Below are 27,489 nucleotides of genomic sequence, written 5' to 3'. Positions count from 1 at the left end.
TGCTGCAGTTGGAGTTCAGCAAAAGTCTGCTGCATGGATGCACTGGCTGTTAAGCTAGGATCTGGAGAATGGGTGGGAATTAGTCAAGTGAAGGGAAAGTGTGAGGGTGGGGTGGGGAGTGGGGCGGGCTCTGCGCAAAAGGAGGAGACCCAGAAGGGAGAGAGCACAATGAGATTTTTCTGTTTAGAAGGATGATTTTGCCAAGTGGAAAGTGTGGAGAGTAGATTTCAGGAGGCAAGGCCCGGGGTGGAAAGAGATGGGAGACCTTTGATGCGGTTGGGGGAGAAAGCATTGGGGAAGACGGCGTGGATTTAGGAGGAGGCTAGAAGAGATGGGAGAAGGAGGAGGGAAGAGAAGTCAAGGATGACTTCCAGTGTTCCAGTTGAGTTTTATGCTCTAGGACACAGGCATTTCTTTTTGCGGATTCTTTTTGTTTTCAGCCAGATAACCTCAGGGGCACAGGCCTCCCCCCTCCCTCAGGGCGACTGGGTCCACTGAATCAGGTTGTAGTGAATATTCACCCCAGCCTTTGTTCTTAATGGTGGTGTCCAAAGCTCTTAAGGCGAGGAGGAAGCACTGACGGGTGTGGGGAAGAGATTTCGTTAGCGTCTCTACTGCCGGAGTCCGGGTTTCCTCTTCCTCACAATCTCGCCAAAGGTAAATGGCAAACATCGTTTCCGGATTTTACAGAAGAGACCAGGAGGCAGGTCTGTGTGAATCTAGCCCGAGTCGCATACTGCTCAGTAGGTGAATGTGAGCCTGTGATTTCAAGTGTACTTGCTGGGCAAGATGAGTCAACCCGGTGAGTCCTGGACTCCCCAGGATTCGGTTAAGGCCACCGTGCCCTACCTGGAGCTTGGTTAGCGTCTAACACCTCCCAGCATCCACAGGAAGAAAACCTTAGGGTTTTTTCTTCTCGTCCAAAAGTTCCTGTCTCCCCCTAGAGTCAGGCACACGCCTCCCAAGCCAGACCACGTGTCGCAGGTACAACGTTTTTTGGCTCTTCCCCTCCCCCCGTTCCGTTCTTCTTTCCTCTCCGCCTTAGGTGGCAGGAAAATCCTTTACCTCGGACCAATCCCACTGATACCGAGCCGCGCGCGCGCGCGCGCGCCAACTCGAGCTCCTTCTCTCTACGTCATTGGCCACCTCCACCTATGCACAGTGACAGGCAGCTTCGCGGACCTATTGCGGGAGGAGGCGGAGGCCGCTCGGCCCTCCCAGAACTGCTTTGTTAGGGGCTTCCTCGCTGTTCCCCAGCCGCCGCGCCTCCGCTGCCTTCCCCTGCTCTCCCCAAGCCGCGCCGCCGGAGCCTAGTGGGAAGGCAATCCCGGCGTGCGTGGCGGGGGAACCTCTCCGGCCGCGTGCCGCGGGCGGGGATGCAGCCCGGGTGCCCAGCGTGCGCCTGTTGTCACTCTCCAGCCCAACTCCGAACGCCCCGCTCCTGTGTCCGCCGTCTCTGATTGGCTGTCCGGAGGCGGAGCGATTGTCAGGCGGACCAATCGGAACTCGGTTTCCCACGGGCTTCCACGGACCCGCCCCCTAGGCGGCTGGCGGAGGCACCCTGACAGCTCCCATTGGCAGACTGGCTAAGGGGCCGAAGCGAGGCCGGGCAGAGCAGCGCCGCCGCCGTCGGGCGCGCAGCTCTGCAGCGCCGCGAACGCCTCTGTGTCCGCAGCCCCCGGAGCCCCGCGGCCCCGCATTGTCCCTGGCCCCCTGGCGGAGATCCGGGACGAACGTCGCGGGTGAGTACCGCGAGCCTGGGGAGTGCCGGCCGGCCGGCTGGAGCCGCCCCGAGGGACGGCAGTGAGGACGCCCGGAGCCTCTCTGCCCGTGACGGGCACGTCCTGACCCCAGTCTCCGGCACATTGGGGCTCCCGGCGGGTCCTAGCTCCCCCCGATTGGGCTTTACTCGTATTGTTTTGGCGATCCCACACTTGGGAGGTGGGGAGCTGGCGAGGGGAGGCAAGGGGAGACATCCTTCGCTCGAGGGAGCAGTCAGGAGGGAGACGAGCCAGTGGCTCCCGGGTGAGGTGCCTGGCGCCGAATGGAAGTGACAGTGTCCAGGCGTTGGCATTCGGTCTTCCCGGCAGCAGGAGGTCAGCGTTGACCTGCGGCGGCGGCGGCACTTTGTATTTGTCGGCTGATTTTTATCAACTTCGGGGAGGGCGTGCGTGTGCTTGCGTGTGTCTCTCTGTGTGTGTCTCCGTCCCTGACTTGGGCACCTCCAGGCCTGGGTTTTCGGCGACGCTGACTGGGCGGTCACCTTGGCTATCCGTGTCACGCTCGGGACCCGACTCACGGGGCGGAGAGCCTGGGGGTTGGCACACAGGGCCGGGGACCCGCCGCAGACCTGGGAGGGGACATTTAAAGCGGCCTCCTGCGCGAGCGCAGACAATGACTCGTCCGGGCGCGGGATCCTGGGGGCTGTGCGTCGGGTCCCCGCGCCGGATCGCCGTCCCGCCTAGCTCTCTTGCAGGCTCGGCCGCTCGGATGCTGCTGCGCTGCGCCGCTCCGCTCATCGCCCAGCTGGGGACCCGCGTGGGGCCCGCTTTTGTTTACAGACCTCGCCATTGGGCGAGAGCTGCGCGCTGCGCTCCCCCGGCTGCCGCCGCGAGCCCCCCTCCGAGCTGGGAGAAGTTGGTGCATGCTGTCAGGTGACGCCCCCTCCCCGGGCCTCCTGGCGAGATGCTGCGGGGAATAGACGCCCAGACGGCGCCTTCGTGCCCAGTCCCCGCTGCGCACTGCATTCCCAGGCTCCCTACACCCAGAGGCCCTCTCGCATTGGCGGCCGTCGGGGCGCTGACTAAGCCACTTTCACCTCCCTTCCAGTGGCATCCTCTGGGCTCGTTCCCAAGCCGGTCCAGGTGGATTCCGAGTCTGCCTTTTCCTGCGTGTTAGCAAGTCTTGAAGGACGCGCGCGAGCCCTTGGGGACGCTGGCCAATCCGTGCCCGTTTCAGTGGTACCCACGCAGCCCCGCGGAGCAGCTGTGGGGCATTCTTCACTCAGAGCGGATCGGGTTACCCGCGCGTGCTGACTTGGCGTCCACTTTGTTTGAGCTGGAACAGAGGTTGAGAGCCTGGGCGCTGAGGTCAAAAACCCTGCTTCCAGTGCCTGCTCAGCGTCACTCACGAGCTGGGTGATCTGTTCCAGACCGAGCTACTTAATCGCCCTGCGTCTCAGTTTCTGGGTCTGTAAAGTGGGGATAATGTGTATCCCTATTTGTGGGAGTGGGAGTGGGAGTTAAACGACAATATAAATCAACTGGCGCAGTGACTGCTACGTACGAAACACTGGAACAATGTTTCCCTGTTAGAGGGAATCTGTTGCAGAGGATGGCCCCTTGTCTCTTCCCCTTTCTGCAGTTTTCCATTTTCCCAACTCCTATTTTATTTTAAAAAGCATGAGGGATTGCTGTTTTCAGCTTCAAACAGGGCTTGTTTTACTTGCTCTTAGGTTTCACTCTACTTATCTAATCGCTTACAGCTCTTTTCTTTTGTATTTGAATTTCTATTAGGTTTTAGTTTCTTCTTCCTTCCTTCTTCCTTAAGGTTCTGCTGAGACCCAGGCCTGGGTTTGGAGGAGGAAACCTTGTCCAGGTGGGAAGTGGTTGCCGCTGAACCAATGGCCGCTGTGCAAAGTGAATAATACCCGGATGGAGGGAGGTTTGAACAAAGAGATACCTGGAGGCTGGGAGGGAGTACTTCCTGGTAGAAGTGAAATTTGAGCTGTGTCTTGTAGCAGAAGTTTGGTAAATCGCTGGTTTCTAGAATATGCTCTTTTGTACCCCACCGTAAAACTCCGCCAGGGAGGTTGTCTTGGAGTGGTAAACACCGAAGTTCCTGGGTAATTATCTTTGAATAGAAGAGAAATATACCTTAGAAGGAGGCTGTTGTCTAACTAGGGAAAGTAGAAGAGGAGAATTGATTTCATTGAATATCTTCAAAATGCTGTCAATGTGTTTTGACTTGTTTTTCCTTTGCTCCATCAGCACTGCTGATTTCCTTCAGGCAAAGAGAGAAGCCAGTTTCAGACAGGAAAAAACGAAAACAAGAAAAGCCCCTCCGTAACCTATAATCAGATGAATAAATAGTTTGAAAAAGACCATCTCAGGCTTGGCTACAGAATAAGGTACTGAAAAAAAAATGCTTCTCGTTACAACACCCTTTTGCCTGTTGGAGCAAATTATTGAGTTGGGTCAATAACACCTCATTGAACGTAGATCCCAGGGGCCTTTACTGACCAAAACAAGCAAACAAACAAACAAGAAGTAGGTGAGGGACTTGCAGTTTGTCCAGTGGGAGATAAGCCCACAGGGAATGTTCCCCATACCCTCTGCTCCCCTGGGCCTACCTCAGTCACCCCAAGTGGAGGCTCCTCATACAAGCCACGGGGTCACTAGCATTATTGCTGGATGCCGGTGGATAAACGTGATAACCTATTTATTTAAAATACCAGTCGCAGGGCTTCCCTGGTGGCACAGTGGTTGAGAATCTGCCTGCCAATGCAGGGGACACGGGTTCGAGCCCTGGTCTGGGAAGATCCCACATGCCTCGGAGCAACTAGGCCCGTGAGCCACAACTACTGAGCCTGCGTGTCTGGAGCCTGTGCTCCGCAACAAGAGAGGCCGCGATGGTGAGAAGCCCGCGCACCGCAGTGAAGAGTGGCCCCCGCTTGCCGCAACTAGAGAAAGCCCTGGCACAGAAACAAAAGACCCAACACAGCCATAAATAAATAAATTAATTAATAAAAAGATAAAATAAAATCCCAGTCGCAGAAATGATTCTGATCCTTCCTGCACTTGTTCTGGGAATTCTCTGGCCCTTAGGGATGCTTGAAGGCAGCTTTGCCCCCTGCTGCTGCCTGGGGATCAAATCAGTTGGGGGCCTGGACTTAAAAGGGAGCACGTGGTCAGGAAATCTCGTTAGCCGACCATTTAACTGCACTCTAATGCACATCCAAAGAGCTAGGACAAAGACTTCCTCTCCTTTTCCCCTGCAGTTGTCTCTCCCAGGTCCCCACTCCTCCCCCCTCCCCGTCTAAGACCAGAAAGAAGACTTGGTGCTGGCCTGTCTCCCCCATGTTCCGCACCAAATTCCTGGAGTTCTGGCGAGTGGTCAGTACCCCGGGCGTTCTGGAGCGCCTGGGCGGAAATTTCTCCCCAAAGCTTTGCTGAGGGCCTGCTAGGTGCGCGTGGTAACACCTCTCCTTTCCCTTCCGCAATGCAAGGAGGTTACTTACTGCCTGAAGGAGACGCGTGTTGTGAGACAGCACTTTAATAGATGCGAACTTCAAGCCTATGCTTTCCCAAATGAGGAATGCAGGTAAGAGCGTGGGAATCACATCCAAGCCTTGCCTAGAAGCCGGTGATGGCAGGGAGCTTCTGCCTAAGTCAGGTGGCTTGAGGGTGAGAAGGCAGAGAGAGAATTTGGTTCCTGTGGGCAGTGTACAGAGGGTCCTGTGGAATTCCTGAATCCCTAGGTGCAGGCCTGTGGATGAGAAAGAGGCTTATTTTCACTGTGTCTAGTCATTTGGACTCCTGTGTCTAAAACAGTGTTTCACTGGGGATGTGTGTGTGTTTATACATATATGTATATATACATATTCATTTTCCTTTCTAAATTAAGCAAATGGGTAGAGTGTATGTTTCCATGTCCCCCTTCTTTCCCGCCCCCCGTCACTATGGGACCAGAAGAAACAGATTTGCAAGGCCCCCAGCCAAATTCTTCTGTTTTTCACAATTCTAAACTTCAGGTCACTTCATCTCTAAATATTTAGTTTTATATAATAATTCCTGTGTTTTTTAAAAAAACTATCATCATTGTAGGCCAAATCCCTTATTTAAATTTCTTTGTTTTAATTAAATAAAGGAGGCATTCAAAAAATAAAGCAATACTCAGCCAGGAACAAAGTTTTTGGAAAATAAAACAATGCTCTAGTGTAAAAGGTACAAAATATTAATAGTTAGGTAGTTAGGTGGGTTTTCCCCTTCCATCCCCTTCCCACCCTCCACACCCCTCTAGCCTAAGACTTTCATTGTTCCTGTGGTCTCCAGGGACCTCATTAAGACATTTACAAAGGCCTAGACTGTGGGTATGGAGCGATTCCTCCTGGACTCGTGTGAGATTCTTCTAGAAGACCTTGGAGCTCTTGCTAGGTGGAGAGAGATTCTTCCCTCGTTGGGCCGAGGCTGAGCTCAGAGCCTTGCGTTTGGCTGCAAGTGGGGTCTCAGTTCACTGAAATAGCAGCAAAAAAAAAAACAACCTGGCACAATATAAGAGCCAATCAATTGTGTGCATCCAAAGGGTGCTGAACAAAGAGTGATGGTTCAGTGAAGAGCCACGTGGGAGGGAAGGTGCTTTCAGTTGAGCGCATCCTCAGTTTCTGAATGGGCCAAGGCCCTTTGAGCCTTGGTGCTGTCGCAGAGTTTCTTTCCATAAAGGGAGACTTGGATGTAGCATTTTGGAGCCAAGCAAGAAGGTACCGCGTGTGTTCTGGCTCGGGCCACTTTGAATTCATGAAGGAGGAGAAATGAAAGGGAGGAGGAAAGTGTCTTTGGTTAAAAAACGAAACAAAACAGTATCCCCCTGCATTATTTAATTCCAGCTTCTACAGAAGGATTTTCTTAAAGACCAAAGGATGAGTATAGAGGTGAGTGTACAGGTGTGTGAGGAGATGCGTGATTGGGAGACAGTGGACCTGGGACCAAGCTTGGCTTGGGGTGGGCGGGGAGTGGATGGGGGATAGGCGAAGGAGATTCAGTTGCTTGTCCTTAAAAACCCCAAACACAGTTCTCTGTGGCTGTGGAGGAGACAGGATACCCTGCCTAACCGCCCTCCTCCTGGGCCAGGAGATGCTCACCTCGTAAACACAGACCCATTCTAGTTCCGGCTCCTGGCTTCCTCTGCCCTCTGCGGAGGGGATAATGAGCCCTGGAAAGTCACCAGGTCAACTCTGGGGGACGGGAAGTCAGGGGCGTCCTGGGTTTGGGAATCCTCCCTGTGGAGCTGTCAGGACCACGGAAGTGGAGTGGATGGGGTTTTCCGCTTGCTTTTCAGAAGAGAAGGTGGGCCTCAGGTCTGCAGGTTGAATCTGAAGGGCCCTCCGGAGGGGGTCTGCTTTGCCTCCCCTTTCCCCCAGCCACGTGGGTGGCCCCCTGGGTCTTTGCGGGAGAGATTCCAGCCCAAAGCCTGACCATCCCAGGGTTTCTCAGATCCTGGGGACAAGATCTCTTATAACCCAACTGCATCTCCTGCGCAGGGCACAGAGCGCTTGGCCGCGTTCTGGGCAAAAGAAGATTTTGAGCAGGAATATCTAGGAGAGTCAGGAACTCATTAGCTCGTTCCCACTTGATTTGGGGGCAGTGTTTTAGAGGTTCAGAACTGTGGTTTATTCTCGCCATGACATTCAGATGTGCATTTTGGTTTTTCTGGACTTAACAGGAGCCTGTCCTAACTACTGAGCTAATGTGTTAGTTTTGGTCTCTTTTGCAAAATGTTCATCTTTTTTTTTGGCTGCACGGCGTGGCTAGTGGGATCTTAGTTCCCTGACCAGGGATTGAACCCGGGTCCTCGGCAGTGAAAGTGTCGAGTCCTAACCCCTGGACCACCAATTCCCCAAAATGTGCACCTTGATCTCCTCACACACACACAAGGATATCCATGGAGAGTGGGAATGTGGGGGGCAAGTTCTTTATCGTGCTGTAGCCCCCTGGGTTCTGATAACCATGGAGTCCCTTTCCATACCTGTAAGGCCCCTAGATCTCTGGGGTACCCTGGTCACTCCTGGTCATGCCTGTTGCCTGGCTTCATGACTAATTCTACCATCTGACAGGCAGTTTGGCTGCCTGGAATCTTGAGTTCCAAGTGTCAGAATTGTAACCCTGATTATGTTTAAGTAACTGTGTAGTATACTTTCCCAGTTGGGAAATCCTGCTGTGTCCTGAGAATGCCCTATGTGCTTTCTTTCATTGAAAAAGTCTTTGGATCCAAAAGTTGTTAGGACTTTTGAATATTCTTGCCATGGTGAAGCTCTGACCTTATGACGCTTCGTAACTGCCACAGAGAGGGTAGGGGCTCTGTATGTTTTTCTTGTTCTCTTAAGGATCTAACATACATTTCCAAACTGCCTAACTAGGGATGCAGTCCTTGTCTATGAAACGTGAGTCAATTTTGCTGTAATATATTGAAATCACAGTTTCACTCAGGGATGATGACCCACTTCAGTATTTTTCCTGACGTCAAGTATATTCTTATTTCACGTGGATTCTTCAACTCAAGTAATGCCAAGTTTGATTTGTTTCTGAAAACGATGTGCAAAGTAATGATTCCATGTAGTATTAACAAACTAATAGGATAGATGAGCTTGTCGTGAAGAACATGTTCTGTCCCCATTTTGTTTTTTTTTCCGCCCACTCCTGTACTCTCCAGAAATAATCACTTTTGTTCATTTTTGTTTTTAGTTCTACAGGTTGTCTTTATATCACTAAATAATCTGTTTATGCCACTTTTATTTATTGACTTCCTGTTATGATAAATGACAATTTAGCTTACTTATTGCTTCTTATTTCCTTTATCCTCCAGATTTTTATGATTATATTTATAGTTCAATCTTTGTTACTTATATGGACTCATTTAGTTCCATCAACCAATGACAGGGACTCTTACCTCCTTCCCCTTTGTAAAATGAGAATATCAGTGTCCTGACCTATCTTTCCTCTCCCCTTCCCTTCCTGTTACACCTACAGCTTCTGTCAGATGTCAGGGTTGGTGAGATTGTGTTCTATAAGCACGACGAAGTCTTCTGTGCCTTGTCTATTTTTCGTTTTGATAATGGCTTTATTAAGATATGATTTACATACTATGCAATTCAGTTCTTTAAAGTGTACAGTTCAGTGGGTTTTGGTATATTTACAGAGTTTAGCAGCCACCACTGTAATCAATTTTAGAACATTTTCATCAACTCCAAAGGAAACCCACATCCGTTATCACTTGCTTCCCTTCCATACCCATCCCGCCAGCCTCCAGTAACCACTAATCTATATTCCGTCTCTGTAGATTTGCCTACTCTGGACATTACATATAAATGGAATCATATAATGTGTGGTCTTTTGTGACTATCTTCTATCAGCATAACGTTTTCAAGGGTCTTCCGTGTTGTGGCATGTCAGTACTTCATTACTTTTTATTGATGAACAGTATTTCATTATATGGATATACCACATTTTATTTATATTCATTCATCAGTTGATGGGCATTTGGGTTATTTCCGCCTGTTGACTATTGTGAATAGTTGCTGCTGTAAACGTTAGTGTACAAATATTTGTTTGAATAGTTGTTTTAAATTCTTTTTGGTATATACCTAGGAGTGGAATTGCTGGGTCATATGGTAATTCTATGTTTAAACTTCTGAGGAACTGCTAGATTGTTTTCCAAAGTGACTGTACCATCTTACATTCCCACTAGCAGTGAATGAAGATTCCAGTTTCTCCATATCCTTGCATTTATTATTACCTGTTTTTTTGTTTGTGCTCATCCTAGTGGGTGATAGGAGCTATCTCCTTTCGGTTTTGATTTGCATTTCCCTGGTACCTAATAATGTTGAGCATCTTTTCATGTGCTCGTTGGCTAATTGTGTATTTTCTTTGGATAAATGTCTGTTCAGACCCTTTGTTCATTTTAAAATTTGGTTTCTGTCTCTTAAATTGTGAGGATTCTTTGCATATTCTAGATATAAGTTCCTTGTCAGATATATGATTTGCAAACATTTTCTTCATTCTGTAGATAATCATTTCACTTTTCTGATGGCATCCTTTACATACTGTTTGCTTTTGAAAAGCTGAAAAGCAATAAAGGTGTTTGCTTAGTTATGACTGTCAATAACTGTCAACTTTGCACTCCATAGCCAGGCTATACTAGTTTCATATTTTCTATAGCTATACTGGCATGACTTAAGTTATAGATTGAGAAAAGAAGCACTGGAGAGACATTATATTTTAAATCTCTGATTTCACATTAAAAAAAAGAGCAATACTTTGTTTACTTTAAAAACTGTGTGAATGACTGAGTTATTTAATTTATTTACCAAAGCTGCGGAAGGGTATATTTCCAAGGTAACTTGAAAGGGAGCTGTCTTTGGATATCAGCTTTTGGGTGATAAATTTTTTTTGTTGGTTGAAATATTTTTTATTATGTTATGTTAGGACAGGTGTTCTTAACTGGGGCCAATTTTGCTCACCAGGCAACATTTGGAAATGTCTGGAGATACTTTTGTTTGTTCTACTGGAGAAGTACCTAGCATCTGCCTAGAAGCAAGGAGATACCTGGCATCTAGCTGGTACAGGCCAGGTATGTTGCTAACATCCAGCAATGCATGGGGCAGTTCCCCAGGCGAAGAATTATCTGGTCCATAGTCAGTGGTGCTGAGGTTGGGAAACCCTGCATTCAAAAGACACAAATACTGTTAGAGATCTGCCTATTTAAGTTTCTTTACATAGAAAAGGAGCTTATGTTTTGTAGATATTTGGACGCTAGCTATCTTGAGGCATCAGATTATTTTGGTTATTTTAAACACTCTGGTTATTATTTTAGCTGGAATTAAATTAATAAAGTGTCTTTCTTTTTTCAGACAGAGTTCTAAAAAATTGGATAATAATTTCAGGCGTTTTGGGCTTCTCAGTGCATGACTAAGTTCCAGTATTTAAAGGCTTCCGGATGTTGCTAATAACTGTTCCCTGAATTCTGCTCTGGTCCCTGTTATGGGAGGGAAAAATATTTGCAGGCTGATAATTATAATGTTCCTCTTCTGAAGCAGTTTGTGGAGCATGAAAAATAGTTTTAGAAAAAATGTTCCAAGTGCAGCGCAAGATCTACTGTGAGGTTTTAGAAAAAGTCTTATGAATGTGGGAATAATTATCTCACCTTGAAACCTCTGATTAGAAATTATTTCAATTCTACCGTTATGCCACTGGAACTTTAACATTTCATTGTCATTAAAAAAAATAAGCCTCATAACTATGGTTTTCACTTAACCTAAACAATTTAACAATCTAATTGTTTTAAAATTGATTGAAAAAATGAATCCTGTGGTTTTTTTCCTTATTTTTTCCTTCGCTTCTTTGACAGTTAATTGCTTTAATTTGGGGATCAATGCCTTGAATGCCTGCAACTTTGGTCCTGTGACCGCTCACCAGTTGGATCAAAGCATTTAAATTACCTTAAAGAAAAAGGTTTGTGGGAGCCTGTGGCATGATTTCAGCTCAGTTCAAGTAAGAGAACCCAAATGACCTTCTCTTTCTTGGAGGAAATAGGGTCAAAAGCAGATGGACTTTTTTGGTAGGTGTTGCAGATTAGTTGAGGACCTCGGAGTCTTTAGAGGTGCAAGGGAACGGCCTGTTCTTTAAACCAGGACTAGTTAATGTAGCTTATTTGAGTGAGAAGGGCTAAAATTATTCCTCACAGATAGCCTCTGAATTTTAATTGCAGTAATTTGTGTCTTTTTAGCCCGTGATACAGCAGTTCTGAATCCCATCTAAGTTATGAAAAGTGAATTTATAGGCCTGCTAGCAACTAGCAATTGGCCATGTGTAACGTCTGGACATTATTACAGCATATGGACCCAGCTCCTCCAACATTCTGGGGCCCAGCCACAGCTAAGACAGCCAAGGGTTATACGTGCAGGTCTATACATACAGCTCTTTGGGGAGACTGGTACCAAGGGCAAGAAGGTATGGTCTTGGTTGCTGTGTTATGGTTGCTAGAAAACCATAATTTGGGAAAAAAGGGAACTCTCATAAGGAGATAGTAACGTACCTTAAATATTAAGGTTTCCATCATGGAAAAGTTATTTGGTGGAATTCTGAAATGGACAGCTTAATTAGGACATGAGTCAAGTTTGATAGTTTAATGCCCTGAGTATTTCATCTAACTTAAGGATGCTGTGAGAGTCATGTTTTTGAATTTCCTCCTTTAGTTTGAATAAAATCTCTCTGGCCTCTGGCAGTGTTAAAATGGTTAATGGCCTTTGATTACCTGGGCTCACCCTTCTCCATTTTTCTCAGACGTTCTGTGGGTTTTTCCTTACACTTTCTTTGTCTGTCCGGATGATTCTTCCCAAATAACTCATCTTCAAAGTTTTTTTTTTCTTTAATTATAAAGTATTTCTCTTAAATACATCAGATACCAATAGTAAATATAGCCAAATAGCAACAACGAATGTCTTTTAGTGTTGAAGGTAAGTGCAAATCTTATTTTCCTAGGCATAATTTTCTCTAACTGAAAGACTTTACAATCAGTACGGGTTAATAGTATAATCAGAAAAAAATTGCATTAATTACATACACATTCATCTTTGGGTAGGTGGCAAGTAGTAGAAACTTAATCTCCCAATTTTTTTTTTTTTTTGTAATCCACTTACACATGGGGATTAATAGCGAAGTGTCTTCTCAAAAGTTAGGATTTCGGGAAGAATAAAGACTGTGGATTCTGGCCCTGGAAAGAACAAAGATGAGAAAGCCCGTGGGGGCAGCCAAGAATCCCAGGGATTAAATATCAATGGAAGGATTAGCCCCATTGTTGACTGATCCTATCAGGATAGGATTGAACCCAGACCCTCCATCATCAGAGAGTTGTTGACCTTCGAGGGTTGACTGCATCCCTGTCTTTATGCTCCTTTCCCCTTGGACAGTAGTCTTACATCCACAGTTCCAGTCACAGTTGTGCCTCATGACCTCAGTTTTTCTCTAGGATTGCTTCCTTGTTCATGAACTAGCCCATCTTCTCTGAAGGTCCTAAAGCACTGATGATTTTCAAGTCAAACTTAATTCATGTTTGTGCAGGCGCTGCTAGTAAAAGTTGCCTCAAACTGGATGACCTAAGACAATAGACATTTATTCTCTCATAGTGCTGGATATTCAAAATCAAGATGTTGGCAAGGCCATGTTCTCTCCAGAGGTTCCAGGGTAGAATCTTTCCTTGCCTTTTTCAGCTTCTGCAGGCCGTTGGCATTCCTGAGCTTGTGACATCACTCCAATCTCAGCCTCCTTCTTCACACGGCCATCTTCTCTTGTGGCTGTGTGTCTGTTTCTAAATCGCTTCCTCTCTCTATTAAGATACAAATTATTGGATGTAGGACCCATCCTGTATGACCTCATCTTAACTTGACTATGTCTGCAAAGACCCAATTTCCAAATAAGGTCATAGTCATAGTTACTACAGGTTAGGGCTTAAACATATCTTTTTGGGGGACACAGTTTAACCCACAAGGATGTCCAACCACTCCATTAGACTGCCGTTAAAATCACTTAAGAACATGTAATATGGGTGTGTACTTACTGCTGAGAAATGTGACTTTCCTAAAGCTTAGCTCTGATATGTCACCATGTGTTTTAAGCTTTTTTTCTTTCTTTCTTTTTTTTTTTTGCGGTACACGGGCCTCTCACTGTTGTGGCCTCTCCCGTTGCAGAGCACAGGCTCCGGACGCGCGGGCCCAGCGGCCATGGCTCACGGGCCCAGCCGCTCCGCGGCACGTGGGATCCTCCCGGACCGGGGCACGAACCCGCGTCCCCTGCATCGGCAGGCGGACTCTCAACCACTGCGCCACCAGGGAAGCCCTATGTGTTTTAAGCTTTCAAAGACTCTATCTAGTCCTTTGGTCCCAGCCCTGCTTTCCCATTTTATCTCTCAGGCCTCCTTTCTCAAATACTTAGAGCCAGTGAAACAGGAGTCCTGTTTGCCCTGGGATGTATCCTATTCTCATTTTTTTGCATGCATTGTGTCTAGATCTGGACTGTTCCTATCTTTGCTTGCCCTTCTTCCAGGTCTGGTTGAAATCAGCCATCCTTATGCCATTTCCTTGATGTTCTAGTGTTTAATGGTTCTTTTATTTTATTTTATTTATTTATTTATTTTTGGCTGTGCCACGCGGCTTGCAGGATCTTAATTCCCTGACCAGGGATCGAACTCGGGCCCCTGCAGTGAAAGTGCTGAGTCCTAACCACTGGACCATCAGGGAATTCCCTAATGTCTCTCTTAGGTGTGTTATCATAGTCTGCGTCTCTGTGAACACTTCTCCTAGGCTGCAAACTTTTTTTTTTTTTCTCCTGGAAAGTCTTCTCAAAAGTTTGTCATTTGGATTTCACAATCACTTCAAGAGAGGTCCTACTAAGCGCACTCTATGGTCAAGAAAAATCGTGGCTTGGAAGGTTCACAATTAGCCCAAAGAAACCAAGTGGAGAGGCCCAGCTGGAAATCTCACTAAATCTTCGGGCACCAAATGGCAAGTGATTACCATGGTATTGCAGATTACAGGTCATCATACGCTCCCAATAGACATTGAAGAGAAGCCCCAAAGACAGAACAGTTACCCAGTTTACCTGGGAAGATTTGTGGATTCTGGGATCCCCAGAGGGGACATGAAAATGGGGTTGACCCTAGACTGCAGACTTTTTGAGGGCAGGGTCTCAGCCAAATTGATCTTGGTTTTGCCCATGGCGCCCCTGTGGAGGAGCTCGATATAGGTTAGGATACACTTGCCCCCAGCTTACAACATCCGCTATCAGGATATATGCATGGTGCTCTGGTCTTTGCCAAGACGGTGGGCTCTGCAAGGTGGCAGCTAAGGGATGAGAAGCCTAAGGCGGTAAAGGCTGTACTCAGGAGAGACTAGGCACAGGCATATTCCCTAAGGACCCACTGGCAAGGACCCACTGGCAAGAAGGTGTCTTAGTTGCTGGTGAGCAGTCTTCAGCCAGGATGAAGCTGATGCTGTAGCAAGAGTGAAAACTAGGCAGCATGCATTCTGAGGGGGAAGATGGGTGGGTGGGTGTCTTAGTTCGAGTTGCTGTAATGAAACAGCATAGGCTGGGTGAATTAAACAGCAGACATTTACTTCTCACAGTTCTGGAGGCTGGAAGTCCTGAGATCAGGGTACCTGAATGGTCAGGTTCTTGGGGAGAGCCCTCTTCCTGGTTGTGGCTTCAACAACCTTTAAAGATGGTTGGCCTTCAACAATGGCCTTTCCTTGTTGCATGCACACACAGAGAATTCTTCTCTTGTCTTCTTTTTATAAGGACATTATATTTCATCATGGGGGCTCCACCATCATGACCGGATCTAAATCTAATTACCTCTCCAAATTGCACCCCCCCCATCACAGTGGGGATTAGGGCTTCACCATGTGAGTTTTTAGAGGATACAAATATTCGGTCCATAGCGGTGAGCAAGCATCCAGGCACACAGTTTGGAACCCACGGATAAACAGGAACCAGAAAACAAAAAGTACGAGAGCATTGCACCAATATGTCTTTAATTCTGAGGTGAGCTGTTCCATACCTGGACTTTGTTAAGGGTCATGGGGGCTCGGGGCTAAGCAGCCCAGGACCTAGACTGCAGATGGATGGGGGAGGAATTTATACCTGGATAGTGAAATTCTCTGTGCAGAAAATAATGGAAGAGCCTGAGGGTGGAAGTGAGGGATGGGGGCTGGTAGAAACAGCAGGAGGTGGAGTCCTGTGCCTGCAGGACTGTGGCTGGGAGGTGAAGGTATCCCACAATATGCAGAGGGACCACATGGTAAAGGGGATCTTCACGGAGGGTGGTCCCTTGATGGGTGACTTGTAGCATGTGGTGGGTGCAGTGTTGAGAGCAGAGCATTAATTGCATGTGACCACAGAGGGACGGATGAAGGCCACTGGCTCTAGAGAAAGTGAATCTCAAATTGCTGGTTGAAATCAGATAAGGGTTCAGGCCTCTGCTTTGGCACTGCCAAACTATTTGCTAGTCGGGGGCAGCAGGAGCTTCTAAAGGAACTTTGTGCTGCACAGATCAGCTGACTCTTTAAAATGTATTTTTATTTGCTGTATGTTTGTTTTAAGAACAATCAAGTACATTTAAAAGGGGCCATTCTCCAACATTGCTGCTATGAGAACACATTGTTGCTTTTGGTATTTCTCTGTTCTTTCTTATCTTTTCCTGCCCTTTTTGCATATTTGTAACTCTTGCATAGATACAGCTTTGTATTTTGTTTCTTTTCGTGGGACACTGCATTATCAACTCCTATAAAGGAGCAACGTGGACAAATGTAAAAAGAACTGTGCTTACACGCAGGTACAGACTACTCGTGGGGATAAACTGATGATGACATTTGTTGATGAAAGTTCTGTTGAGCTGAAAGAATTGGCAAAATGTCTGGACCATTAAGAAAATGGATTCTGTGATTAGTTTTAAAACTAGGCCAAACAACAAGGTCCTACTGTATAGCACAGGGAACTGTACTCAATATCCTGTGATAAACCATAATGGAAAAGGATATGAAAAAGAATATATATATGTATATATAACTGAATCACTTTGCTGTACAGCAGAAATTAATATAACATTGTAAAATCAACTATACTTCAATAAAATTAAAAAAACTAATGGGAAAAATCTAGACTTCAGAAAAAAGAACAATAATTACAATTCATTGAATCATATCAGATATGTAAAATTTCATAATAATGTAAAACGTAACAAACCTCACTGGTTGCCACTGAAGTTTACTAGGGCACCAGCGTATCTACAAATTGATAAATAAAAAGAAAGAAATCAGCAAAAAAAAAAACCACACAAAACCAACAACCACAACAACAAAAGTAGGCAAACCAACTAGTTTTTCTGCAATCAGATTTGTTAAGTAACATATATCCCTTGGGTTAGTCTTTGTTTTTGACATAGCATCCCTTCCTTAAATGCCTTCTGTCGTTTCAGGTCAGTAGGGAGACCACATAATAATTGTATGGTATCTGTTTCAAGACATTTTCTTTTGAGTTTTATAAAGTAAGTTGGTATTAAACTTTTATCAATTAAGAAAATATAAAAGTAGTGTATATAAAATATAAGCAAGTATGGTTATGTCCATACTTGTTGTTTACAATGGTCACATGTTCCAGTGAGCTAATCACTTACATAACCATCCTCCTGTAATTGAATATTTGTTGTGTTTCTTTTTTTAATCACTATCTTAAGATTCCTTGAAGTTCTTGATGTATACTTTGCTTTTTTCCTTTTTTTTTTTAAACTTGTTTTTCTCAGGCTGAATTCTCAGGATATGGTATTTGTATTAAATATGACATTTAAAAAATGGCTCTTGACTTGAATTACCAAACTGAAACTGTGCACCTCAGACTGGGACTCGCACCCACTTGGCTGGGATTGGAACCTGGCCAAAACCCATGGTCTTCCAACTGACATCACACACCTGGTTTCAGGACTTAATGAAGGTCAGGTTCTTAATGCCCCATCTCAGAAAGAATTCAGTGAGAGACAAAGTGATGGGTAAGAAGCGGATTTATTTAGAGAGAGACACATTCCACAGACAGAGTGTGGGCCATCTCAGAAGGTGAGAAAGGCACCGGGGTACGGGATTGTCAGTTTTTATAGGGGTGGGTAATTTCATAGGCTAATGAGTGGGGGGAGTATTCCAGCTATTTCGGGAAGGGGCGGGGATTTCCAGGAATCGGGCCACCGCCCACTTTTTGATCCTTTTGGTTGGCCTTGGAACTGTCATGGCACCTGTGGGTGTGTCATTTAGCTTGCTGATGTGTTACAGTGAGCGTATACTGAGGCTCAAGGTCTAGTGGAAGTCGACTTGTCCGCCATCTTGGACCCATTTGGCTCTAATCAGTTTATGTCATGTCCTCGGGCTATGTCATTCTTTCAAAGGTTGTGCCCTGCCCCCTTCCCTCCTGTTTCAAAACTGCTTTAAACGTTTTGATCAAAAAAAAAAAAAGTCTTGATCAGTTCATATGTGTGAGTATATTAACGTCACCATGCCTAATCTGCACTGGGTCTTAATTATTTAATTTTACTTTGTTACTGTTAACATAATAATAAAGAATCTCTCTCTTTGCTTTTCAGGTAGACTGCACTTTTTGTGTTTATGATTTTGAACATTGTTTCAAGCTTTTAGAAAACACCATTATTGGCTTAACTCTTAAATCCTTTACATTCTCTGTAGCAAAATAAATAAAATAAAACAAGGAAGAACTTTCTTTGCATTCCTCATCTGGGAGAGAATGAGGTTGAAGCAGAATTGTTCCGAGAGCCTTTCTAGCTTCCAATGTCCCGGTCTTTGGGTTTATGAACCCAAAGTTTAAAAAGCGACTGGGATGCAACATTAAGAGTTCTGATGCCCAGGCTGGTGAAATGGTTGTAGATGACCTGTTGCGGCTAGTTTTTCTTTTGTTTGTTTTTTGTTAATAGAGTTTGGTTTATAGAGCAGTTTTAGTTCATAGCAAAATGGAGCCAAAGTTGAGAGAGTTTCCGTATATCCCCTGTCTCCACACATGCACGGCCTGCCCCACGATCGATGGCCCTCACCAGAGTGCTGCATTGGTTACAATCAACACCGACACATCATTACCTAGAATCCGTAGTTTACATCAGGGCTCGCGGGTGGTTGGTGCACGTTCTGTGTGTTTGGATTAATGTGTAGTGACATATAACTACCATTATAGTGTCATATAGTAGTTTCAGTGCCTTAAAAATCCTCTGTGCTCTGCCTGTTCATCTCTCTTTCCCCCCAGCCCCTGGCAACCGCTGATCTTTTTGCCATCTCCGTAGCCTTGCCTTTTCCAGTACGTCATGTATTTGAGTTGTGGCTGGTTTTGAGGACGCTGACATCACTGTTGAGAATCATCCCTCAGGAGTCTTTCCCCACCATTCCCTGCGCTTCTACTGGGATTGCCTCTAGATTGGGATTTTAGAGTTGGAGGGATTGATAAGGTCCTCCCAACTCCAGAATCTTCTCTGTGACACCCTGGCTGGGGAATGTCACGTGAGCCTTTGCTGCCATTGTCATTATGGAGCTGAGAGGAGAACAGAAGACCGAGAGGCAGAGAGGCTGGGTTCCAGCCCTGGCTCTGACTTGCATTAGCTGAGTCACCTGCCCTTTCTGAGGCTGGCCCTTCCATTGTCCCTTTGTGGAGTGATGCCAAGTGATGCCTGCTCCCACGTTGTAGGGTTGACACGAGATACGTGCAGGCTGGCCTTTGTTAACACCAAAGGAAGGTACAAAAGGCAGTCGGCAGAGGCTGATGCTGGGCAGCCTGGTCCTTGCTTGAGCCAGTGAATCGTTAGCAAGTTGTTCCCTGCAGGGGATGGAGGTCTGTCTCCCTGAAACCTCCTCCCGTTGATGCCAACTGTGTCCTGTTGGGACACAAAGCCAACCCTGCCCCATAAGCATTTGTGGTTGGCTGTCTTGCCTCCCCCCGTCTCACTCCAGAAGCTCTTTCCAAGCAGAACTTCTCTGCTCCTTCATCTATCCCTTGTATCACATGGATTCTTCTTCTTCTTCTCCTTCTCCGTCTCCTTTCAGATTCTGTAATATATTTTAGTAGGGAGATGTCAATTTAACTAAAAGCATGAAGACTTTTCTTTTTTCAATTCATTTTGCCTTTTTGTTGACGTATAGTTAACTTACAATGTTGTGTTAGTTCCAGGTGTACAGCAAAGTGATTCAGTTTTATATATATATATTTCAGATTATTTTCCATTATAGGTTATTACAAGATACTGAACATAGTTCCCTGTGCTATGCAGTAGGTCCTTGCTGTTTGTCTATTTTGTGTATAGTAGTTTGTATCTGTTAATCCCATACTCCTAATTTATCCCTCCTCCCCTCCCTTTCCCCTTGGTAACCATAAGTTTGTTTTCTTGGTCTGAGTCTGTTTTTATTTTGTATATAGATTAATTTGTATTATTTTTTAGATTCCACATTTAAGTGATGTCATATAATATTTGTCTTTCTCTGTCTGACTTCACTAAGTATAATATTCTCTTAGGTCCATGCATGTTGCTGCAAATGGCAATATTTCATTCTTTTTTATGGCTTAGTAGTATTCCATTACACACACACACACACACACACACATACACGCACGTATGTATGTATATATATACATACCATATCTTCTTAAGCCAGTCGTCTGTTGATGGGCACTTGAGTTGTTTCCATCACATGGGTTCTTTAGTTCTGTGAACACGCAATTCAGCATTTCAAATTATGGTATAAAGAAGTGTTATGGGCTTAATTTTATGCCCTCAAATTCGTATACTGAGGCCCTGACCCCAAAGTACCTCAGAATGTAACTGCCTTTGGAAATAGAGCCTATAAAGAAGTAAGGTAAAATGAGGTCATTAGGGTGGCCCTAATCCAATCTGACTGGTGTCCTTATAAAAAGAGGAAATTTGGACACACGCACAGACACCAGAGATGCCTGAACACAGAGGAAGGACCAGGTGAGCCCACAGCGAGCAGGCAGCCATCTACAAGATGAGGAGAGAGGCCTCAGGAGAAACCGACCTGCCAGCACCTTGATCTCAGACTTCCCAGCCTCCAGAGCTGCGAGAAAACGCATTTCTGTTGTTTAAGCCGCCCCGTCTGTGGTGCTTTGTTATGGCAGTCCTGGCAGACCAGGACGGGGAGAGAATTCAGTTTTATCCCCATCTTCCCACCTCTTTTCATTTTCAGTGTCTTATTGCAGCCCCTTCTACACTTTTCTTATTGAACTTTTTTGGGGGATTAATGAGACTTTCAGATCAAATGCTGCCCTTTATCTTATACTTTCTTCTGGGAAAGAACGAGGAGTCACTTTTTTACAGGTAAATGAGTAATAGTTTTATAAATGGTGTTTAGGACGATGACCGTTAGACTGGCTACCTTTGATAGATCTTTTCTTTTGTTCTGGGCCTTTTTGCTACTTTACACATCACCATTAAGAAATCCTTACTAACAAGGACCTACTGTATAGCACAGGGAACGCTACTCAATATTCTTTGTTTTTGCTACACTGCGTGGCACGTGGGATCTTAGTTCCCCGACCAAGGAGCGAACCCGTGCTCCCTGCAGTGGAAGCGCAGAGTCCCAGCCACTGAACCGCCAGGGAAGTCCCTCTACTCAGTATTCTGTAATAACCTGAATGGGAAAAGAATTTGAAGAAGAATAGATATATGTATATGGATAACTGAATCACTGCGCTGTACACCTGAAACTAATGCAACATGGTCAATCAACTATACTCCAATATAAGAAAAATAAAAGAAATCCTTGCGCGGTGGGTATTGCCATTCCATTTGATGGATGAGAAAGTGGGGAAGCAGAGAGAGATGACACGAGCAAGGCCACGCAATGCGGATTTCGTGGATCCACAAAATCTACGTTCAGCAGCCGGTGACAGCACCTGGGCGGTTATGGGGGCTGGGATAGGCTGATTCCATACCCCTCCTCAGATTAGTCCATGTGACCTGCCCTACCGAGCAGACTGTTCATTGTGGAATCCCTAACCCACTCTCGTTTTTCCTCTCATTTAATGCAATCCAATAGCTCAGAGCACTCTGTCAGAGGTAGTTTATTTGGGCAAGACCATTTAGGAATGGCAGAGATTTCCTGTGCAGAGATTTTATATAGGTGATGTGTGTGTGCTTGTGAAGGCAGATGGATGTTTAAGTGTGTGTGAGGCGAAGGACGGCAGACTCCAGGAGCCTGGGGACCACTCAGGGCTGTAACCCTCACTCCCGCACCAGCCGTCCGGCTCCTCCAGGCCTTCTGCGTTTCCCGTTACAGGGCCCTTTCACTGTTATGACACCTGTTTAAATCTGGTGTTTCCATTACGCAGGGCCTGGTAGGTGGCTGGAGTTGGCAGCTGGGCAGGGACCATGTGTGCAGCTCCCAAGCTCAGGCAGATGCCCCTCCTCCCGCCACTTCTCGTGGAAAATCCATTTTTGGTATTTTGTTTCAGTGAGAAAAGCATAAAAATATTTTCAGGGGCCCCCATCTCCCCTACCCTTCTTGCTTGCAGCTAAAATTTCATCCTTTGAGGATGGGGGCCAAATCTCTTTTGAAACAAAGAAAGCACTAATGAAAACATTATTGTCTTGACATTTCTTTTGGGAAAAAAAGATGATTTTTAAAGCACGTTATGTAGACTTTGTTCCGTGAAATTCCGTGACATTAGATTTGCATGGCAACAGCTTTCTGTGTCATCCCCCCCTAGAATTATCGACATCATCAAGCCAGGAGAGCTTTGCTGTAGACAGGGTGATGTCAGCTCCATTTAGCAGATAGGAAGCTGTTTACCAACAGTTGTATCTATAAATGCTTATTTTTAAAAAAAATCAAAATTGAAATGTAACATGCATGTAGAAAAGTATATATTATTTTAAGTATCTAGCTTGATGAATTTTTATAAATTCATGTAGCCAGCGTTCAGATCCAGAATCAGCACATGCTGAGACCCCACAGCCTCCCTTGTGCCCCTTCCTGGCAGCACGCCTCTAAGAGCAACGTCAATCCTGGCGGTTTCTAACACCATAGAATAAAGTAAGGTGTACATGAAGACGTCATACTCTCACTCTGTCCCTGTTTACCCCCTTCTTTCTACGCCCTCAGCTAACTATATACTTTTCTTGGTTTCTTGTGAATCCTTGCAGGTTTATGTGTTTAGGTAAATAAAGGTGTATATTCTAAATTTTGCACTTTTCCAAGAGATAGCACCCCATCCTCACTCCACGACATCTTGCTGTATATCTTCCCTACGTCTCCCCACTCAGTCCTGCCATTGTTCAGGCCCCTAGGTATTGGGTTGAATATGGTCCCCCTCCCTCCCAAACTCGTGTCCCCTGGAACCTCAAAATGTGTCCTTATTTGGAAACAAGGTCTTTTCTTTGCGGATGTAATTAGTTAAGAGGAGGTCACTGGGGGGGGCGGGAAAGCGTAGGGTGGGCCCTAACTCCCATGGTTTCAGACTCAGAGACACAGACACACGGGAGAAGGCTGTGATGGTGGAAGCAGGAATCGGAGTGATGTCCCGACAAGCTGTGGGCTGCCGGAAGCCGCCAGAAGCTGGAAGAGAAGCTGGAAGAGACAGAGAAGGATCCTTTCCTAGAGCCTCTGGAGGGAGTGCAGCCCTGCTGACACCTTCATCATGGACTTTTAACCTCAGAACCAAGACAGTGAACTTGCATCGTTTTCAGCCACCCAGTTTGCGGCACTTTGTTTTGGAAGCTGTAGCACACTAATACACTCTCCTCGCCCTCTCTCCCGAAGCGTGCGTCCGCCTCCCCACCGTCTCGTCTTTACACCTCGGCGCATTTTCCCCGTGGACTCAGCTGTCCCTCTAAAATGTGTGTGATCATGTCCCTCTATCAGAGTCCCCATTGTTTACCAGACGAAGTCCAAGCTTCTTGGCCTGGTGTCTGTCCCCGGTGCCGTCCCTTCTGCCTCACATCTTGCTCACCCCAGCCTTGCCCCTTCAACCCTGAGGTGGACACACATTGGCAGCTGCCAGCAGGGTGGCTGTGTCTGGATTGAAGGGCACTGGGGTGATACTGAATTTGATGCACGTAGATGGCTCTTCTGGGCTCCAGTGGTCCACCACTGTCCTCACGGCACCCTTCATGGAAGGGTTCTTGCACTTAAATTATTGATACTTTCCTGGCCTCCAAGGTGATCCAGGTTGCAGCCTTTGCTGAGAAATTCACAAACACAACTTGCTCCCGTGTGTGCCGGTACTGGGCCATAGAGGGAAGGGCAGTAACCCAGAGCTGGACGGCTGGGTTTGTCCTGTCTGCTTGGCCACTTACTAACAGAATGACCTTGAACAATTTATATTCTTACTCCATGCCTCAGTTTTCTCATCTGTCAAATGGGGATGATAATAGTACCTACCTCATAGGGCTGTTGTGAGGAGTAGATGAGTTAATTCCTATAGATGTTTCCAGAGGGCCTGGCCCCTAGTAAGAGCTCAAGAAGCTCTTTGCTGAGCTGGATTTCTCTCCTTCTGGTCTCGTCTGGCTTACTTTTTAAGGCTCAGAGCAGGCACCGTCAGCTCTAGAAAGCCTTTTGGGACCTTCTCTGCTGGCATAATAATGCATTGTCTTCAGTTAATCTGTTGAGGCCCTGAAGTCCTTGAGGGCATGCCCATTCTAGACCTCGGTCAATGCCATTCCTAGCATGGGACCTCGTACGCCTTCAGTTTGGTGCTTTCTTAGGAAAAGAATGAGTAATGAATTGACTGTCTTCCCAGGTGTCACACAGTGGATCGTGCCAGGGCTGTATTTCAGACTCTGAAGTCAGCTGAAAAGCCTTGTCTGGGGGCTTTTCTGTGCCCACGGGAGGTGTGGGGAGCGTCTAAGCTCTATGTGAGATCACGGTGATGGGAAGCAGGAAAGATCTTGGTGGAGAAGCAGCCTGCGGGCTGACTTAACAATTAAAGGGACTTGCCGCCGTCCCGAAGCTCCTGTGGGATCTGAGAGACCCGGGTCTTTTTTACTTTTATTTTTATTTATTTATTTGTTTATGTTTGGCCACGCCATGCAGGTTGTAGGATCTTAGTTCCCTGACCAGGGGTTGAACGTGGGCCGTCGCCAGTGAAAGTGTGGAGTCCTAACCACTGGACCGCCAGGGAAATCCCGATTTTTATTTATTTTTAAATTTTTAAAAAACATAAAATAACTTGGCTTTGAGTTTTTAAAATGACTACCTTATATATACATAAATCATCTGGACCCCTGATGTTCAAACTAGACTATAGTGATCAAGTGATGACTAATGGTTGGGTGACTTGGTCCATAGGAAACTGGTGGAAAAGAGAAACATTTCATCCTGAATTCTTTAGATTCTGATCTGTTCCCTACCTGGTTCGGGAAGTGAGGAAGGAGGGTGTCCTGGGGTGGGAACACTCTGCACCCAGGCTGGGCATAGACACTGTTAGAACGCATCCCTGTGAACAACTCTTCACAACTGTGCATCTTACTGGGAGTCAAGCTCCGTGAAATGGAGAAAATAGGCAAAAAAGGAAATGTAAAATAGAACGTTGGAAAAGGGGAGTTCTTGCACTGGAAATGCTCCCTACATCATGTTTTTTTTTTTTCTTTTTTTTGGCCGTGCCGCGTGGCTTGTGGGATCTTAGTTCCCCGACCAGGGATCGAACCCGTGCCCCCTGCAGTGGAAGCTCGGAGTCCTAACCACTGGACCGCCAGTGAAGTCCTGCTCCTTATTTGTTGTTTGTGCAACATTTGGTTGAAGAACAGGCCATGCGGATGCTTGGATGCTGTGATGCTGGCCTGGGTGACACACTGCACCACGGCCTTCATGGCACGGGCTGGGGCGAGTGGGGACCTCGGTTTTTCGATGGCGGGCCGAGCTCATTCCCAGCCCCACAGGGCCTCAAATAGGGCCATCTTTCCACAAAGCTCTGTAAAGCTTGGTGTCCATACCTTTCATGAATTTTAAGGAATCAGAGCTAAGTTAAATATGCTTCAGCTTTTAGGTGATATAAAAAAAAACTGGGTGAAGAAGAACTTCCTGCATCAACTTAGAGCAAGAAGGACCCTGAGAAGAACTGTCAAGCAGTGCAAATACCCTGACAGTGATTGTTTTTTTAGGATTCTTTGGACGGTGAAGACTCAGTGACGGGCAGGCAGAAATGAAGATTCTTAAGCGCTGATTTTGGTTGCGTTGGTTTGTCCTGGAACTTAGAACAGGGCAGGCTGTTAACTCAGGGGGCTCAGTTTCCTGTAGTTAAAGATGCTTGGTTTCTCAATGCAGGCACTGAAAGTTAACGACTTTTTAGTAAGACCAGATGATCCACAAAAGAAAAGACGTCCTGGCCCGCCTCTTGGGCTTAGAAGTTAATAGTGAGTTCGGAAACGTTTTGTTTCAGCCGCTACTGTGGTTTCTTGTACCTAGGAGGTGCTCAATAAATATCTTGTGTTTTCTGTTCTATTGAGGATTATTAGGTCTTTGGATCTGAACATCGGGACCCTGACGAGGTTCTCCTGATTCTAGGTGGCTATTTCTGACAGAACGAAGGTTGTGTTTGCCCCTTGGGGTGGGGGTGGGGCTGAGTGAAAGAAAAGTTCAGCATATCCTATGATTAGACACTTAAGAGATCAGGAGTCCTTGGGACTTCCCTGGTGGTTCAGCGATTAAGACTCCGCGTTCCCAATGTAGGGGACCCGGGTTCGATCCCTGGTCAGGGAACTACAGCCCGCATGCCACACCTAAAGATCCCCCATGCCGCAAAGAAGATTCTGCGTGTCCCAACTAAGACCCAGCGCAGCCAAATAAATAAGTATTTTTTTAAAAAAGAGAGAGATCGGGAATCCTTCCTACTTCAGAAACTCTTTATCTAATCTCATTGCCTCCTGGCCACACATAGAGCATCTGTAGCTGTACTGCCCACTGTGGTGGCCACTAGCCACGTGGGGCTACTGTCCTTGAAATATGGGTTGTCTGATTTCTCCAAAGAGGACATACAGATGGCCAATAGGCACAGGAGAAGATGCTAAACATCGATAATTACTAGAGAAATGCAGATCAAAACTACAATGAGGTACCACCTCACATCGGTCAGTAGGACCATCATTAAAAAGTCTACAAATAACACATGATGGAGAGGGTGTGGAGAAAAGGGAACCCTCCTACACTGTTGGTGAGAATGTAAATTGTATGCAGCCACAATGGAAAATAGTATGGAGTTCCTCAAAAAACTGAAAATAGAGTTACCATATGATCTAGCAGTCCCACTCCTGGGCATATACTCAGATAAAACTATAATTCGAAAAGTTACATGCACCCCTATGCTCATAGCAGCGCTATTCACAGTAGCCAAGATATGGAAACAACCTAAATGTCCACTGACAGATGAATGGATAAAGAAGATGCGTACATATATATAAAAAAGAATGAAATAATGCCATTGGCAACAACATAGATGGAAGATGGACCTAGAGATTATCATACTAAGCAGAGTAACCCAGAAAAAGACAAATACCGTATGATATCACTTATATGTGGAATCTAAAGTACAATACAAATCAACATATCTACGAAACAACAGACTCACAGATACAGAGAACAGACTTGTGGTTGCCAAGGGAGAGGCGGGTAGGGGAGGGAAGGAATGGGAGTTTGAGATTAGCAGATGCAAACTATTATATAGAGGATGGATAAACAACAAGGTCCTGTTGTATAGCACAGGGAACTACATTCAGTGTTCTGTGACAAACCATAATGGAAAAGAATATGAAAAAGAATGTATATATATATATGTATAACTGAGTCACTTTGTTGTGCAGAAGAAATGAACACAACATTGTAAGTCAACTATACTTCAATAAAATAAAATTAAAAAAAAGACATATGGGTGGTCTGAATTATTTGTGCTGTGAGCATAAACTCCAGCCCAGATTTCAAAAACTGAGTAGAAAAGAGAAGAATGTAAGATATCTCATGAATAATTTTATATTGATTTATTATAATTATAATTTATTATATGTTAAAATAATATTGGTGATATACGGGGTTGAATAAAATAGGTTATTAATTTAACCTTTTCACTTTTTAAAAATGTAGCTACTAGAACATTGAAGATGTTTTTTATTGGATAGCACCGGTCACCACGGCTGCTTTTGTATCTTCCCAGGATCACCTGCTAGAGTGGGTGGAGTCTC

At 45.7% G+C, this 27,489-nt stretch overlaps 2 protein-coding genes across 5 annotated transcripts in view; both read left to right on the top strand.

Annotated features, from left to right (window-relative positions):
* Window positions 1-27,175, top strand: part of LOC137225380 (uncharacterized) — a 132,457-nt gene extending 105,282 nt beyond the window's left edge. For both annotated transcript variants that reach the window (XM_067739326.1, XM_067739325.1), the window contains one exon: window positions 22,779-27,175. In XM_067739326.1, coding sequence (XP_067595427.1) covers window positions 22,779-23,052 — 274 coding nt within the window. In that variant the 3' untranslated portion in view covers window positions 23,053-27,175. The remainder of the gene's footprint in view (window positions 1-22,778) is intronic.
* TIAM1 (TIAM Rac1 associated GEF 1) overlaps window positions 1,601-27,489 on the top strand; it is a 398,067-nt gene continuing 372,178 nt past the window's right edge. The window contains exon 1 of one of the 3 annotated variants that reach the window (XM_067739312.1): window positions 1,601-1,742. The gene's annotated coding sequence lies outside the window, so the exon portion shown is untranslated. The remainder of the gene's footprint in view (window positions 1,743-27,489) is intronic. The other 2 variants (XM_067739315.1, XM_067739313.1) reach the window with 2 other exon arrangements.

Source organism: Pseudorca crassidens, chromosome 5, assembly GCF_039906515.1.
Source record: "Pseudorca crassidens isolate mPseCra1 chromosome 5, mPseCra1.hap1, whole genome shotgun sequence".
NCBI lineage: Eukaryota > Metazoa > Chordata > Mammalia > Artiodactyla > Delphinidae > Pseudorca > Pseudorca crassidens.
Note: the sequence above shows the minus strand (reverse complement) of the source record. Positions and strands in the feature narration are given on the sequence as shown.